This window comes from Sinocyclocheilus rhinocerous, unplaced genomic scaffold, assembly GCF_001515625.1.
Source record: "Sinocyclocheilus rhinocerous isolate Xijiao unplaced genomic scaffold, SAMN03320098_v1.1 scaffold5484, whole genome shotgun sequence".
Lineage (NCBI taxonomy): Eukaryota > Metazoa > Chordata > Actinopteri > Cypriniformes > Cyprinidae > Sinocyclocheilus > Sinocyclocheilus rhinocerous.
This window is the reverse complement of record NW_015627741.1, coordinates 27,729-43,749: the sequence shown is the minus strand read 5'-3', so window position 1 is coordinate 43,749 and position 16,021 is coordinate 27,729. Positions and strand designations below refer to the sequence as shown.

At 37.2% G+C, this 16,021-nt stretch overlaps 1 protein-coding gene across 1 annotated transcript in view; it reads right to left on the bottom strand.

Annotated features, from left to right (window-relative positions):
- LOC107734454 (neuron navigator 3-like) overlaps positions 1-16,021 on the bottom strand; it is a gene marked incomplete at its 5' end in the record, with an annotated part of 75,796 nt that overhangs the window by 47,004 nt on the left and 12,771 nt on the right. Inside the window, 3 exons of the mRNA XM_016546426.1 lie at positions 1,071-1,439; positions 7,669-7,777; positions 14,755-14,867. Coding sequence (XP_016401912.1) covers positions 1,071-1,439; positions 7,669-7,777; positions 14,755-14,867 — 591 coding nt within the window. The remainder of the gene's footprint in view (positions 1-1,070; positions 1,440-7,668; positions 7,778-14,754; positions 14,868-16,021) is intronic.

Sequence of the window (16,021 nt, the reverse complement as noted above, 5' to 3'; positions counted from 1 at the left end):
GTGTGCACGTTATGCTTTGCCCACTTTCTAAAATCCACATAGCTGGTAAGTGTGCACGTTATGCTTTGCCCACTTTCTAAAATCCACATAAGTGGTAAGTGTGCACGTTATGCTTTGCCCACTTTTCTAAAATCCTGTACGGTAAGAGCTACGTGCAACAGCAAAAAAAAAACACTAATTTGAACAACTGACAAAATAGGTTTTAGTACTAAAATTACTAAAAATAAAACTGAAATAAAAATAAAGCTAAAAAGAAATATTAAAAAACAAAATCTAAATTACAAAAAATTTAAATTAGAATTAAAATAAAAACCTGAAAATATAAAAATAAAACCTAATTCAAAATATTAAAATGATACTAAAACAACACTGCTTTGTGCGTATATATGAGCATAATTTTTAACTTACAGTGTGATAATGCTCTTAGGTGTGAGTCAGGGAGTTATAAACATGCCACAGATGAGAGAGCACCAAAAACATTAATGTTCTGATAATTAGCATCTTACCTCAGCTAATCACAGTTTTAGGCAGATGTACTGCCTGCAGCTTTGACTGCAGGAGCTTTATTGTATTATTAGCATTCCCAAATCCATCACTTTCATGCAAGTTTCTTCAGGATCACGTATCAAATATCAATACTTCGGTTCCCGTGTGAGTCATTCTTTTATAGACTTCATTTCTAGTGCTATTTTTCTTTCTCTGTCAATTCATCAGCGTAGAGACGGCAAGTGCAGAAGCAATAGTGCATCAAACACTGATGTATACGTGACCCTGAGCTATTCCTCCAAACAGAGACACATGACGGCGTATGAGTGTTTCTCACCCACATAACAGCTGTAACTGCTTCTCTGCTCTGATGGAATGCGTGTAAATGTTATTAATCAATCATAATTTTTTCAAACAGCCTTCCCTATGTGAACATTGCATACGCCAACAGAAAAAAAGTGATTGATTGTTCGATTGACCTGCTTAGACTATCTCATACTTCTGTTTAGTTTACATATGTAAAAAAGGTGCTGTTTCTTCATGGTTTGCTATCCAACATGGTTTGTAATTTCATAGTTTCTTACCCACTGATATCATCTGCGTGCACATTCTTGGCGAGTATGTCACCATCGCTACCGTATCCGGTCACGTCCACCTCTGGCCCCGCCTCCGAAATCCCACCTTTCTCTCCCGGCTCTGACCCTCGAACCCCTGAGGCGGCCGCTCTCCTCAGGGGGGCAGTGTATAACAACCTTGAGGGGTCACCATAGCGACCAGTGGTGCCGGCACTGGATCTGGGCGAAGCGTAGATAGGAGCATCACCGGCCTGAAGACGGGGGCTCGACGCTTGGCCGAGACGCCAAGACATTTGGGAGGAGCGGCTTGAGAGGGCAGGGAGGCCACGACCGTTCACTTCTGTAGTTACAGTGGTGTCAAATGTCGTCTCAAGAGTACTACAAAAAAAAAAAAAATAGAGGAAGAGGAAATCAGAGGAGAGAATTTGGGGACAACAGGCGGATTTAGGTAATTAGATCAATATTCTGCTTCCGAAAGAGCTGACTTGCCAGTAATAAATATCCAACACCTGTGCCAAGGTGAGGAGTTTGCTTGACAGTTTGAGGACCATTCTGTACCCTGCAATGCAGCACTGTTTCGAAAGTAAAGTTTAGAGTTTAAAATATCCACCTACTAGCTTGAATATTTGTGCTGACTCAGACTTATATGTTGAATACACAAATATGATTGACAATTGAGCTGATTTGCTACAAAACAACAGTGCCCATGAGCAAAGAATTACACTACTGTTCAAAAGTTTGGGGTCGGTAGGATTTTTGAAATGTTTTTGAAAGAAGTCTCTTATGTTCTCCCAAGTTGCATTTATTTGAGCAAAAAACTAAAAAAAAACTTTTTTTCTATTTGAATATATTTTAAAATGTAATTCATTCATGTGGTGGCAAAGTTGAATTTTCAACAGCCATTACTCCAATCTTCAGTGTCACATGATGCTTCAGAAATCATTCTAATGTACTGATATCAAATCAAAATAACATTTCGTACTATTATCACTTTTGAAAACAGTTGTGCTGCCTACTATTTTTGTGGAAATTGTGTTTTTTGTTCAGGATTCTTTGATGAAAATAAAATTCAAAAGAACAGCATTATTTGAAATAGAAGTCATTCGTAACTATAAAAACTTATATGTATAAAGACATATATAAACATTATATGTATTTAGTCAATTTTGATCAATTTAATGCATCCTTGCTAAGTAAAAGGATTTTTTTCACTTGTAAATTGTAGTACATTGAAGAGCGAATGCAACTGACATAACTAGGAATGCTAATCGATACACAATTATATTGTAATGTTTTTAAACTGTATAACCTACTTTTTATTAAACATATCACTAGATAATGTTACGCATATCACTGGTATGAGACGCCCCTGAGAAATGTAAAGCAGCTATTTAAATGAGATATTTTATATTTGTTAACACATGAACTTAATCCAAAAATAAAATAAAATTATTAAAAAAAAGATAAACTACAAATAAACAAAAAAACACCCATATTCAGAACTATAATAACTATGTTTTTTAACTGACGCATACAGTAGTGTCTTTATAAGATCCTGCCCACAACAGATCCTTGATATGTCTATATTAGACCAAGTTTCTCTCCACAGCAGGTCTTCTATCTGTAGGTTGTGAATGTTCAGCGTGGTGTGAAGGACCCAACTGAAGCAGAAAGATTGCCAATGTGCCTGTATTTGATTGCTGCTCTCCATAAAATGGAAGCTATACTCATCGTGTCATATCTAATCCACTTCAACTAGCGGCAGCCCATCAAAAAGCATGTTAGCGCGGGCACAACTTCAGTTTGACCTCATGACCTTTGTTAAGTGCTCCATCCATGTCTTTGACTGCGTGACTATAAATGTGTGAACTGATGTGTGCATAGGTGTCTCCACACATCACAAGCTTGTTGATGCGGGAACGTGTGAGAAAACAGCATACGGACAGATGCTTAATAATGACACACCCAATATGACTGTCCAGCAACAGCTCTCTCTAGTGGTGAGATAATCACATTACAAGGCTATTTTTAATGTGTGGGCTTCATTTTGAGGCGCGATTCAATAAATATTCAGCATTAAATATAAATACAAATTCATGAATATGAAATAGTCTGTTTAAACAATATCTACAAGCATAAAAAAATCCCCAATAATATGACAGGCAGTTATTTGCATGACGGGACAACAGCAGGGGGTCAAAAATGAGTGTCACTTAACAAAGTTATCAGCACAAAGGCGATGTTGTCATGACTACAGCGCTGGTATATTAATATCCTCACCATCAAAGTCCATTCAGAATGAATCTCATTAGTGGTTTGCTAGCATGTAAGCTGGTTAACAAGGTCCTACGAAAGAAATACATTTTCAAATACTGTGAAAAAGTGAGCTACAGCAGTTGTAGACCAAAAATACATGTATTGAATTGCACTGAACAATCCAAGGGTCTCATTTACAGAAACAGCTTTCGTGCCTATTGTTATTCTGCTGCGCTTGGTATATTTGAAAGGGTGGCCACCAGTGCTAAGTGTGGCTATCAAAGCATGTTCTGTTCGTGTATGAATGCTCTTGTTATGAAATACACCAGAGACTTGTGCCTCAGCAGCAATGGAGGTTGGATAACAAGCCAGTGATGGTCGCACACATGGCTGACCAGTGTTTTTGTGTAGATAGGACACAAACACAAATATTTGAGCAGTAATATTGAATTTTGCAGTCTGAACACAACACAGTTGATTTATGCAATTGGAGTTGTTTATAAAATGGTGCCAAGACAAACAAGAATGAATACACGATTAAACAAGAGAAAAGAAGAAGGGGACTTTGGGTGCACTGTAAAAAAATATTTTTCATGATTTGTAAATAAAAATTACTGTAGTATGTTTTAAGAAAATACTATTTCAGTGTTTCAACAGTACTTAAAAATTTCACTATTAATTCAACGTGTTACTTGCCGTTTCTTTGTTATTATTTGTGAAATTTACTTACAATTTCTGAGTTCGCTCAGTTATGTCATTTTTAATGCAAATATGACATTATTTGACCTAACCCTAACCTAACCCTACCCCTAACCATAGCCCATAACAGACATCTCAGACAATGTCATCTTTGCATTAAAAATTACATAACTGAGCGAATGACACTTAATGACAGTTGTCATAAACATGCATAAAAAACCTTCATATTCATGACATGTGTCATGTCATGATTATGTAGGTGTCATTTCATGATTATGAAGGTGTCATGTCAGTCTTATGCACACCCCTTCAAGTAAAGTGTAACCGAAAATTGTTTCAAAACACCTTTTTTTTTTTCAGTGTAGTACAGACAGAAATAGATTTGATGGAATCATGCAAGAGGCCAAGGATGAATAAAGTTCGTACAGTAACACAGTAATACATATTTAACATTAAGTTATGCATTAGATATCATGAACTAACAATTAACATTTTTTTACAGCACTATTCTGGGCCATTATTTATTCATAAATATACTATTGTTTGTTGTACAGTAAATTCATGTTCATTCATGATACATTAAATAATGTTAATTTACACCAGTGTTGTTATTGTTAACTTAAATGAAAACTTGGTAATTAATAAAATAAAATAAAAAATGATTATAGGAAAAACATAAACATAAATTCCAAAAGTAGCCTTGGCAATTAACTGAAAGCGTATATGTAAGTACTAAAATAACTAAAACTAAAACAAACAACAAAAAGCTAAATAGACATGTTTAAAAAATAATACAAATCATCAAAGCATATGTAATCACTAAAACTAAAATTACAACTGAAAATATTAAAAAGCTAATTCTAAATATTAATAAATGCTATCACAGTACATAAATAATACTAAAAATAACACTGATTTATAGAATTTGAAATATTTTAAAATAAATGAATAAATATGATCAAAGTACTGTTCTTTGTTAGTTCATCACACCTAACTAATGTTAATTAAATTGTATTGTAAAGTGTTATCACACTCAAGAAGCAAAACCTAAGAATATAGAAATACCAACATCATTGATTGGTGCGTATTAACAGGCCTTCAAACTGTGTGAATTTTATTTAGAAGCAAAAATTAGGTCAGGTTTAAAGTCACTGTATTCACTGCCCTCTGGTCACCCAGCATTTCCTAAAAGTGGCTCTGGAACTGTGTAATGTGAGCATCCCTGCAGTACGCTATTACATACTGCTCCCAATAGTGTTAAACAAAGAACCCAGACCGACTAAGCAACAACTTCCCTTTTCGTCTACAAATCAAAGTCAACAGGAAGTGTATGAGCTGAGGTTTATGGCTTGCTAAGAAGATAAATCATGTATCTAGAGTTAGTTAATGTCACTGGATGCAGGACATTTGGGCAAGTTTCTCTGACTAATCTATTGATCACCTGAATCACCCTCTGGCCCAGTCACCAGCGTTTATCTCCCTCTCTGACAGCTGACAGTTCCATTATGTATATTCCTGATGTCTTGTCTTCTCGATAAACACCCGTCTCTTAGCAACATGCTAGTGCTATTGGGAAAGGGTAAGACTGCAGCGTTTTTCTGAATCTGCTATCCTACTCTGCTATCCCTTGAACGGACACACAACAAGGAACACAACAGAACACTTACAGAAGCCATTGGTGGGAAAAGAGCTACAGCTTATTTCAACATCCTATTAGAAAAAATGTTCTACAGGAAGTATTACAGGAAGATAGGGAGGTGCTGATCAGGTACATATGTAATCAATTACAGCTTATGATGGTTTGGAATCTTCTACAGTATATTTGAGATACACATGTACAGTACATATAATGAGACATGAAACAAGCTCTAGATTGATTAATCTGCCAACATTTTAAGATTATAAATATCATGCATGCTTGCCAATTAACACAAGTGGTTCCAATTTTTTTGGGGTCATAATGCATAAATATTTTTGTGAATTTTGATTAAACACTGTAAAATAAGTGTTTAGTTAATTTTAGCAATTTCATTCACATCTTATTTGTCATCACTGAACTGCATTATGTATACAATGGATCTTTTTCTTTTAAATATGGAAATAAATAAAATAATCATTTTTAAAGTTATGGGGTACAATAAAGAAGAAATGTATTTGTAGTAGACTGTTGAAGATAATATATATTTTGCAATACAAATGAATTATAACAAAATTTTAAACAATTAGTAATTAATAATAAATGTAATAATTAAAAAATACAAATATTTAACTTAAGCTGCCTATATAGTAACTACTTACAATGAGTCAACAGTTGATAAATCCCCTTGAGATTCTTGACTAAGTCTAGAGGGATTTTCTTTGAGATGCTGTCTTGACCTTGAAGAATTATTTTTTCTATAACAATCAATACAATATTTAAGCTCTGAGAACCTTCAAAATATGAAAACAGGCTCAGATCAATAGAGCTTTGTGGTGTTCCCAACATAGCAGTGAATAGGTGTGGGCCCTAGGACACTTACACTCTATACTCTTTCAGAAAATATACCATATGGTATGTTTGGAGATGAATGGAAGTCAACTTTAAAAGCTCCTGCGAGACTCCAACGTATGTATGATGGAATTCACATAGTGAGCCAATGTCTCAGGAAACCACAGGTCAACTTCCTGACAACCAAACAGTGTCACAAAGGTGAGAAATGGAGCTCTACCGTACAATTAAAAGAGTCCTGGCTGGATCGCTATCTTCTTTCCATCTGTGCAACCCTGTCATATGTTATAAAACACATTCTACTGAATTAGTCTGTTTAGTTTGTCACAGTGAAGAATAGTTTTTCCTTATCTTCATTCATTGTGAGCAGAGCCTGACAGCTATGTGTCAACAATATATATCTGACCATTATGAACTCCAAGGGATGGAGTTTTTTAAATCATGGGCTCTTTACTGGTTAGCTTTATGGCGAGGGGGTGTGAGGAAGTGTCTAACACCTTTTTGGCTCCTTTGAGATGCAATGTGCTATGAAAAAAACAAAAAGGCCAAGCATTGATTTCCAAAGAAGATGCTCCCCGTGTGGGAAAGAGAGAGAGAGAGGGCCAACACCATCTGTCCTGTCAGAGCGCTGCCTCTGAACCACTTTTCTGTGAAATTATGTTCACATTGTGAGTGAGATAAAGAGAGAGGTGCTGAAATAGGCCATTCCAGAGCCGGACAAATGTGGTTACGCTTCTGCATTTTCTGCAGTAATTGGGTGTTTGGGAATTTGGGTTGATTAACTCAACAAAAATGAGGCCATTTTTCATTTCACAATGGGATTGGTGAGAGACTTTGTTAGCAAAGATGTTGGCACAGTGAGGGTTTGCATTGTTTGTGTGTGCCAAACTGAGCTCTGTCTTTAAAAAAAATGTAATTGGCAAAAGAGACCTAATTTTTCGAAAGTGCAGCTGTCACTGTTTTGGAGCTAATTAACTTTATTTTCATGATGTCTTACTCAACTACTATATATATCTTTGCGGATAAGGCAATCATGCTTGTTTACCAGCTTCACTACCTATAGTCCATCAGATAAACTAGAACTAAACCAGCATTAACTTGCTTGGAAATTTGTCTTTGCTGTTTTTTCTCCCCCTCTGTGCATTCCAATGACCCAACACTCACCTGTGGCTAATCTGTGTCCCACGTAAACTAGACATGGTTTCTTCGAGATTCTGTCTCAGGTCGGCAATGTTCTTCACCGTACGCATCCGTCTAGTTTCTGGATCCTCTCCTGGTGGACAGAGAGAAGAAAACATTGGTTACTGACCCTGTTAAAGGCGCCAAGTCACTTGTAATAAATAGTCTGTAAGGCAGAATAGACTCGGCATATGAACCAGTCAAACATGTTGCGGCCAGCGGTTAGTGAGCGGAGGGTGTCTGCTCTTGCATGTCAACTCAGATGCTGAAGTTACAGCTGATGGGATAAAGGGACAGATTTCACAGTCATCATTTTTCTGTGAAGCACAGAGTAATCCATGCGCTATGACACCACTTCTTAATCCCTAAGCCTGGCTCAAAGTTTGGCTGGAGCACGATTTGCTTATAAAGCAGAAATAGGTCATATTTAAATAGACTTAGTCATTTTACTGCACTTATTTTCATATGTTCCTTGTTTTCTGAACAAAAGCAGAGAAAACTCTGTATGAACTCATAATGGTGGGGATATTGATTCATCAACATAATTTTTTTTGGATCTGTTCCTCCATAAAGATTAATTTAGATTAATTCGGTGAACCTTTTCTGCAGGTTACAGCATTATTGTTAGTGACTAATGAGTGCCTTTTTGTGTGAGTCATTGAGTCATTCACTCAACTGATTCATTTAAAAATCTACTTTGAGATGCAAAGTAGACTCCAGAAATGCTGTTTCCCCACAAATGACAACAAAGTATATCTGTCTTTTTTCTCCATTCTCAATTATATAATAAAATAAATAAATATAAGAAATTAATTAATTAATATAAATTGCAAAAACATTTACAAAGCCAGAAAAAAGACATCAAATGCAATAATGTGCTTTACAAAGCAAGAAACTTGATTTGAATATGATTTGTTCACTTAAAAGAGTTGTTCATGAAAACAACACTAGAACACAGGCTCTGGATCTGCAGAGGTTCAGTTAAGTGCTTTCTTTCCACTGCATTAAACTCACTGCACAAAGACACTCATAGAAACACTCATACAGACTGATGATGGCAGTAGGAGGTCTAACAGCAGGTTTGCAGGGTTCTCACATCCCATCAGAGAACTACTTATTTGATCCAATCACATCTGGCCTTACAGACTCCCCCTGACTATAAAATACCATGCCAATGGCATGAGCTATGATGTAAAACACTAATTAATTGATAGAAAAATAAACTATCATGTAGTATATTAGTGCACTGATCTTAAGTGTGTTGCTTGTGTGTTGCAGTGAAACTGTCCTATGTGGCCATTTAAAATGAGCATTACATCAAAACTGATCATATTTACTTTCACAATACACATTAATTTTTACAAATTTTAAATGTGACCGTTAAACATTTTAATGATATAGATAGAAGTCTTTAGCAAAAGCAAAAAAAAGAGAGAAATATAAAAGATGATTCCTTTTATAAATGGGTTTTGAGGCTGTTATATATTATTATCAGACACAATTTGCACTGGATGCATTATTATATTCAAAAACCGTTTTAGATGGCTAAACTGCAATCTAAAGAAGTAAAGTTCATGGTATAAAACAGTATAAGATGTATGTTTTCATATGTATATAGAGCATTTTGTACAAAATTGTATTCCTCACAGCAGATGATTTAATTTGTTACAAAACAGACTGCAGCAGCGAGTAACGTAAATGACTTTAGCGACATAAGATCTCCTAAATGACTTTTTCAGCTACCATGCCAAAATCCTCTTTGAAAGGTCACATCTGAATGCTGGATACAAACAAACGATACAAGCTTCTGACTCAGATATTTGAAAATCAAGAGGGCTCTGGGTGGCATAATGTGCACTTGTTGCCCTCTGGGTGAGCAGATACATTTCTGCAAGCACCACTTGAGCCTGTCAGCAGCAAAGGAGGGCATAAGGACACACCGCTGGCTCTGTCTGATCAGATGGTAGCTGATAGTTTGCACTGATTTAACCTCATTGTGGCAGTGTGAAAACTAACCTCAGAGTCTACAGCCTCAAACCAGAATCTGTGTCGAATGCATTGTGAGGTTTGTGTTTTGCATAATTGAAAGACATCGTCAAAATAGTCCATCTGCCATCAGTGGTTCAATCTGAATTTTATGAAGCGACGAGAATACTTTTTGTACGCAAAGAAAACAAAAAAACATGTTGTTCTAAACCCATAAAAGCTTAGTTCGTCTTCGGAACACAACTTAAGATATTTTGGATGAAAACCGGGAGGCTTGTGACTGTCCCATTGACTTCCAAGTAAATAACACTGTCAAGGTCCAGAAAAGTATGAAAGACATCGTCAAAATAATCCATCTGCCATCATTGGTTCAATCTGAATTTTATGAAGCAGCGAGAATACTTTTTGTACGCAAAGAAAACAAAAATACCGACTTTATTCAACAAAAGCATACGCAGTTTGTGTTCAGTGGATACTCTCCAAAATGGCGCTACGGTGATGCGGAGGAGATGAATTGTTGAATAAAGTCGTTATTTTTGTTTTCTTTGCGTACAAAAAGTGTTCTCGTCGTTTCATGAAATTCAGATTGAACCACTGATGGCAGATGGGCTATTTTTACTATGTCTTTCATACTTTTCTGGGCCTTGACAGTGTAATTTACTTGGAAGTCAATGGGGCAGTCACAAGCCTCCTGGTTTTCATCCAAAATATCTTAAATTGTGTTCTGAAGATGAACAAAGCTTTTACGGGTTTGGAACGACAGGGGGGTAAGTGATTAATGACAAAATTTTAATTTTGGGGTGAAGTAACCCTTTAAGCATAGAAATCTGAACAAACCCCTAATTTTGAAGAGATTACCCAAAACTGAGAGTTCACCAAAAACTGAAATTTTGTCAATTACTCACCCTCATGTCATTCCAAACTTGTATGCACTTCTCTCTTATCTGAGAATATTCTGAAAAATGCTGGAGTCTAAGCAACATCAGACCCTACTGACTCTCACTGTATTGCCAAAAAGCACTGGATTTCTCTCAAAACATCTTCATTTGTGTTTCACAGAAGATATAATGCATAAAGGGTTGGAATGACATGAGGGTGAGTAAGTGATTTTCAGACAGAATGTTGATTTTTAGGTGACCTATCCCTTTAAGCATTAGCAATAGTTATAGTGACCACTAAAAGAATATGTAATAGCATTTAAAACATTTCATTAGCTAACTAAAATGCTGTGTTGAAGAATGCTGCTATAAGACTTAACTACAGAGAACTGAATTACTTGGATGAGGTGGTGGGCTTGTGAACAAATAGCCCCGTGGTTGAAGGTTAACACTAGATGAACTAGGAATAAAAGCATGGATCACACCGACGGGAGGGTAAATAGAGCTATTGATCAGAGCAGCAGACAGCATGGCAGCACCTCAATAGCCGGCAGGTGAATCTGGCTTCTAAATGTTCTCCTATAGCACAATTAGAGAACCATAATTCAACCAGACATCCCCCAGAACCGTTTCTAATGCAGTTACACACACACTCGAAACCAGAGTTCAAGGATAAAAATGATCATGACAACAGCAAGGCACAATCAAAGACTCTTACAGTATGCTACTGATGAGTTTGAGTGACACTTACGGTGTGTCTGTGGTTTTAAAACCTGCTCCAGGTCTCCCAACATAGTGAGTATAACCTCTTTATCCAGATGTGCCTGATCCTCCCTGGCACTCTCAAGCTCCCAGTCTCCTCCAGTGCCCGCCGGACATGCCCGGGGGTCCTCATCCGATTTTCTACAGCTGCCCGCTTTCTCCACCAGCTCGGGCTGCTGGTGCTGATGTGCAGGTGCCATCCGGTTGGACTTACAACCCCAGGGCACAGGTATAAGGGAGTGTTTGGATTGGGAAAGCACCTTGGTGAGGGACAGCGAGAGTGACCGAGCTCGGGTGCTGCTGTTGGGATGTCTACGGGCGCTACCTCGGCCATGTTGGGGCGAGGGCGATGAAGACGATGTCCCTGAGACTGACGAAGGTGGGCACGGTGGTTCATCCAAGTCAAAGGCATAAACCCTCTGCTCCCCATCACTAAGCAGCACGAGATTGCCAAGAGAACGTTGCTTGCGGAGGTTTAAGTTGTCCGGGAGAGGCTGCGGTGACTTGCAAGGCGGGCTGCCGCCCTGGAACACAGAAAACTCGGCTCCTCGCTTCATATTTTCTCACGTTCTTTAGGATCCCTCAACACTTTTTCTTCCTTATCTTGAAGTTAGTTCCTCCTCACATGATCTGCGAGTCTCAGGTGGCTGCTGGCACACGCTCTCTGTCGCAAAGCTGCCCCTTGCACCAAGGAGCTTCAAATATCGTCCTGCCCACACACACGCTTGCTCTCCACAGCCAATAATCAGCATCCAGGTGCATGCACTGAGAGCATACTCCTCCTGTCTTCCTCCTCTCTTTCTCTTCTAACACTTCTTTCCTTGAATGCAGCACGGAGGCTCGTGGGAAGCAGATCTGCACCAGATTACGGTTAAATTGTTATACACGTCCTTCACAGCATTTCTCCCTCTTCCAGTTTCTCTTTCAGCGACCGAAGACTCTTCACACACTCTGTCTATTAATTACCGGCTGGAGCGAGCGCATGTGGTTCGCTCCAAGGGACAGCGGCAGAGACTGAGTGTGTGTGTGCAGATGCAAGGGTTCGCCTGCTCCTTTTAACATGCTGTGAGCTGCTTCATTCTCTTTATCTATCTCCCTCTTTCTTCTCTCTGTTTCTCTGTGCAGCAATGATGGCTGGTTTCCTGTTGCTGTTAGCTACTGATTCAGCACACACCTTCACAGCAAAACAGGTATTTGTGTGTGTGTGTGTGTGTGTGTGTGTGTGTGAGAGAGAGAGAGAGAGAGAGAGAGAGGTGTGAATAATGTAAGACAAAACTGGCTTGTAACACTGTGATCTCTCCTCAGACTCTCTTCATACTGGAGAAGGGTGTTAAGATGATACATTTGGAAATGCTGCAGCACACAGCTTGACTATCAAGGAAATTATGCAAAAAAGCAAAATTATGATATATAATGTATAATATAATATATCCCAAAATGAGGATTTTTAACCTTTACAGATCAGGATTTCAATCAAAACAGGGACCCCCAATATAAAAATCTAGATTTTAACATTTGAGACGAGAACAAATATTAGTATCATGATATTGCATTTAAAAACACAGGCACAAATGACTATATTATATCTATATTATATGTTATGTTAATATTATATTATATTATATTATAATGTTTTTTTTCATTCACTGACTCCAGACAATCTATTGACAAAATTTCTTGTGTAATATTTCAGAATTAAACATATATATTTTTTTTTTTGTAAAAATCCCAACACTGAGCTAATAGGGTACACATAATAGAGATGGTTACCCTAACCAGATTCCAGAAAATTCAGCAAATAAATGTAAAAACTTTTAGCAACACCACCCAACCAACCAGCCTTCTAAATGTGCAAAAACAGAACAGGTGCATGCAGAGATTTTGTTTTTGTACTTGCATGGAGTGGAACCTATTTTACAACCGGGCGGAACCCACAATGCACTTCAACAGGAAGTGAGTTCTGAGGTTAACATCTATAAGTAGTCCATGTGAGGGTTTCCCTGACCGCATCACTGGCCAAACCACAGCATTTCAAACATGGCCAGATGTAGGAAAAGCCTGTAGACATGCTACCCAAGAGGAAACATTTCTCTGATGTTCCTATTTCACAGGAAAAAGAAGAATCATCTCAAAAGTTTCTTTTAAAATAAAAACACACAAATTAAGGCAGTTGTTGGATCTGAAAAATCTGAGATTTTTGTAAGCCTCCATTTGATTTCCATTCAATCCCACCGCTGCCTACAATAGGTGACTACTGAGATAATAAAGCAATATCTCAATTGTGATTTTTACTGCTATGGTACAATTAATACTTTCTATGCATATTAATCTGAAAATTTTGATTGCTTATATCTAACATGCTTAATCTGTATAAATTGCATAGAAAGACTAACAATCTTGAATAACTGGATAAACTTTAGAGTTCCAATCTAGATCTACCACTTAGAATGTCTATTCATTTTATTTACTTTTTTTCATTTGTTTTCAGCAGCTCAAGGTACAATAACAATGTTATGCTTTCCTAACTCTCATCAGCCATAAACTGTCCCCAAACTCTCCCAATGCAATGCAAAACATACAACAAATGTCTGACCATGAGTCATAATGTTATTGCTGCTTCTAGATCCACTTGCAAACAACAATGTCCCTCATCTTCAAAATGACCACAGCAGGGCTGCATTCTCACTGACGTGCAAACACTGACCGCTTTGTGCTTATGTTCGTGTCTGCAGTTTATTCACTTTAATTTGACATTCCAGGCATTTTTGTGCAAGCTGGAACACTAATTTATATCTCATTAAATAAGAGTTGGCTGGTTTGAGGAACGATTTTCCAGTCGAGTTTGTTTTGAGCTGTATTAGATAGTTAATTACGAACAAAATGTATTAAAGTAACAACAGGGAACCTCAGGGATACACACAAGATGATCAGATCCCAACCTGATTAAAACTATTATTAATGAAATAAACCAAGAGGGATATAACAACAGTGGCTGTGCTGATAAATATGCACACAGGAAATGAACAACTAGGAATGCATGTCATAGTGCACCCTCCATTTGGGCACAATTTGCATTTATTTCTCACAGTTGCTCGCCGACTGGTTGTTAAGAGATGTGTGCGAGCAGCACCTGAGCCCCAGGCAACTATCTTCAGCTATCAGCTGTCACATCACAGTCCCACACACAGAGAAATACACACAAGCACAAATAAACAGCACATTCTGCAGCCTGGCCTCCCAAACAAGGTCGGCCTTTGTCCACCTGTCATATCTGACCTTTTCTTGCTGCGATAGCAACATGGAACTAGTGGCCTGCAGAGAGAATCTGTGCCTGTGTTTTGGCTTCTGTGTGTGTGTCTGTATGTGTTGGGCTTGTGTCGCTCTCTTATGTCTGACTGTGTGTAGGTATGCGTGTGCACATATGGCAGTACTCATCCTACTGTACCTGAGATCTCCTCCAGGCACTGTTTGGCGGTCTTGCTGTAGACTAGGTCTTTTGTGGGACTGAGATATGGTTCAGGGGGGAACACAGTTGTGCAGTCGTTCTCTGAATATGTCCTGAGTGAAGCAAAAGGGAAAAAATACTTAGCATTTTACACAGAGTAGATTTTTTTTGCATGCATACAGTCAACATTAATTTTGCATTAGATCAACCCAAGTTCCTTTTATTTTAAAAGAAAGCACTCCTAAAACAAACAAACAAATACACAAACAAAAAATTAATAAAAAAGTATCTATGCACTTTTAATTTTAGTAACATTGATATACTATTATAGATTTTTATTATATTTTGAACTAGATTCTATTTTTTATATTTTCTGTTTCCATTTTAAATTTTGTTAGTTTTAGTAATTTTGTTGTGTGTTTTTGTTATTTTTATTAGATTTTGTTATATGCCTGTACAGTTTTTTTATTAAGTTTTAGTTTTTAGTTTATTTAGTTATGTTAGTATTTCAATTTAAACAAAGCAAAAATTATATATATATATATATATATATATATATATATTTTGTGTATAAATTATATATGTATATAGATGTAAAAAGGTTAAACTATTATAATATATAAAATAGTTTATTACATATTATTATTATTATTATTATTACTGAATTAAATATAATTATTTATAACTAACTACCACTAAAAATATAATTGTGTAATTTTAAAATTAATGCTAGGTACTATAGACTAACCATACTACTACAGACTAACCCTAAAAGAAAATAAAAGCATTTTAACTATGGAATAAGTCATAGATTAGTGACTTTATGTAGCGGTTTTCCTTATAGGGTTTTATAGGTTTGACAATAGGTTTGTCATTGTGAGGACACCTGTTCCCCAAAAATATACCAAAACCTGGAAAACACTTGCAAACACAATGCTGTTCAGAAAAACTGGGTATATGCATAACAACCACACCTACAACAAGGTCATCCCAGGACACCTGCACTCGCCCAGATAAACATTCCCTCTCTCTCCCTCTCACACACACAGTCACACACATGCAATTCACCAGCCAAATATTTCAGTGGCATGTCACACTGGTAGTTTCACCATGTGTTCCACACTCATGCCATTGAGACATTGCATTACCTGTGAAAACAAATACTCACACACACACGCACACACACACACACACACACTCATAATTCACACAAACTCTGCCTGTAAATAAGCAAATGATGCAGAAAGCAAGAGGGCTTAAACTGTCA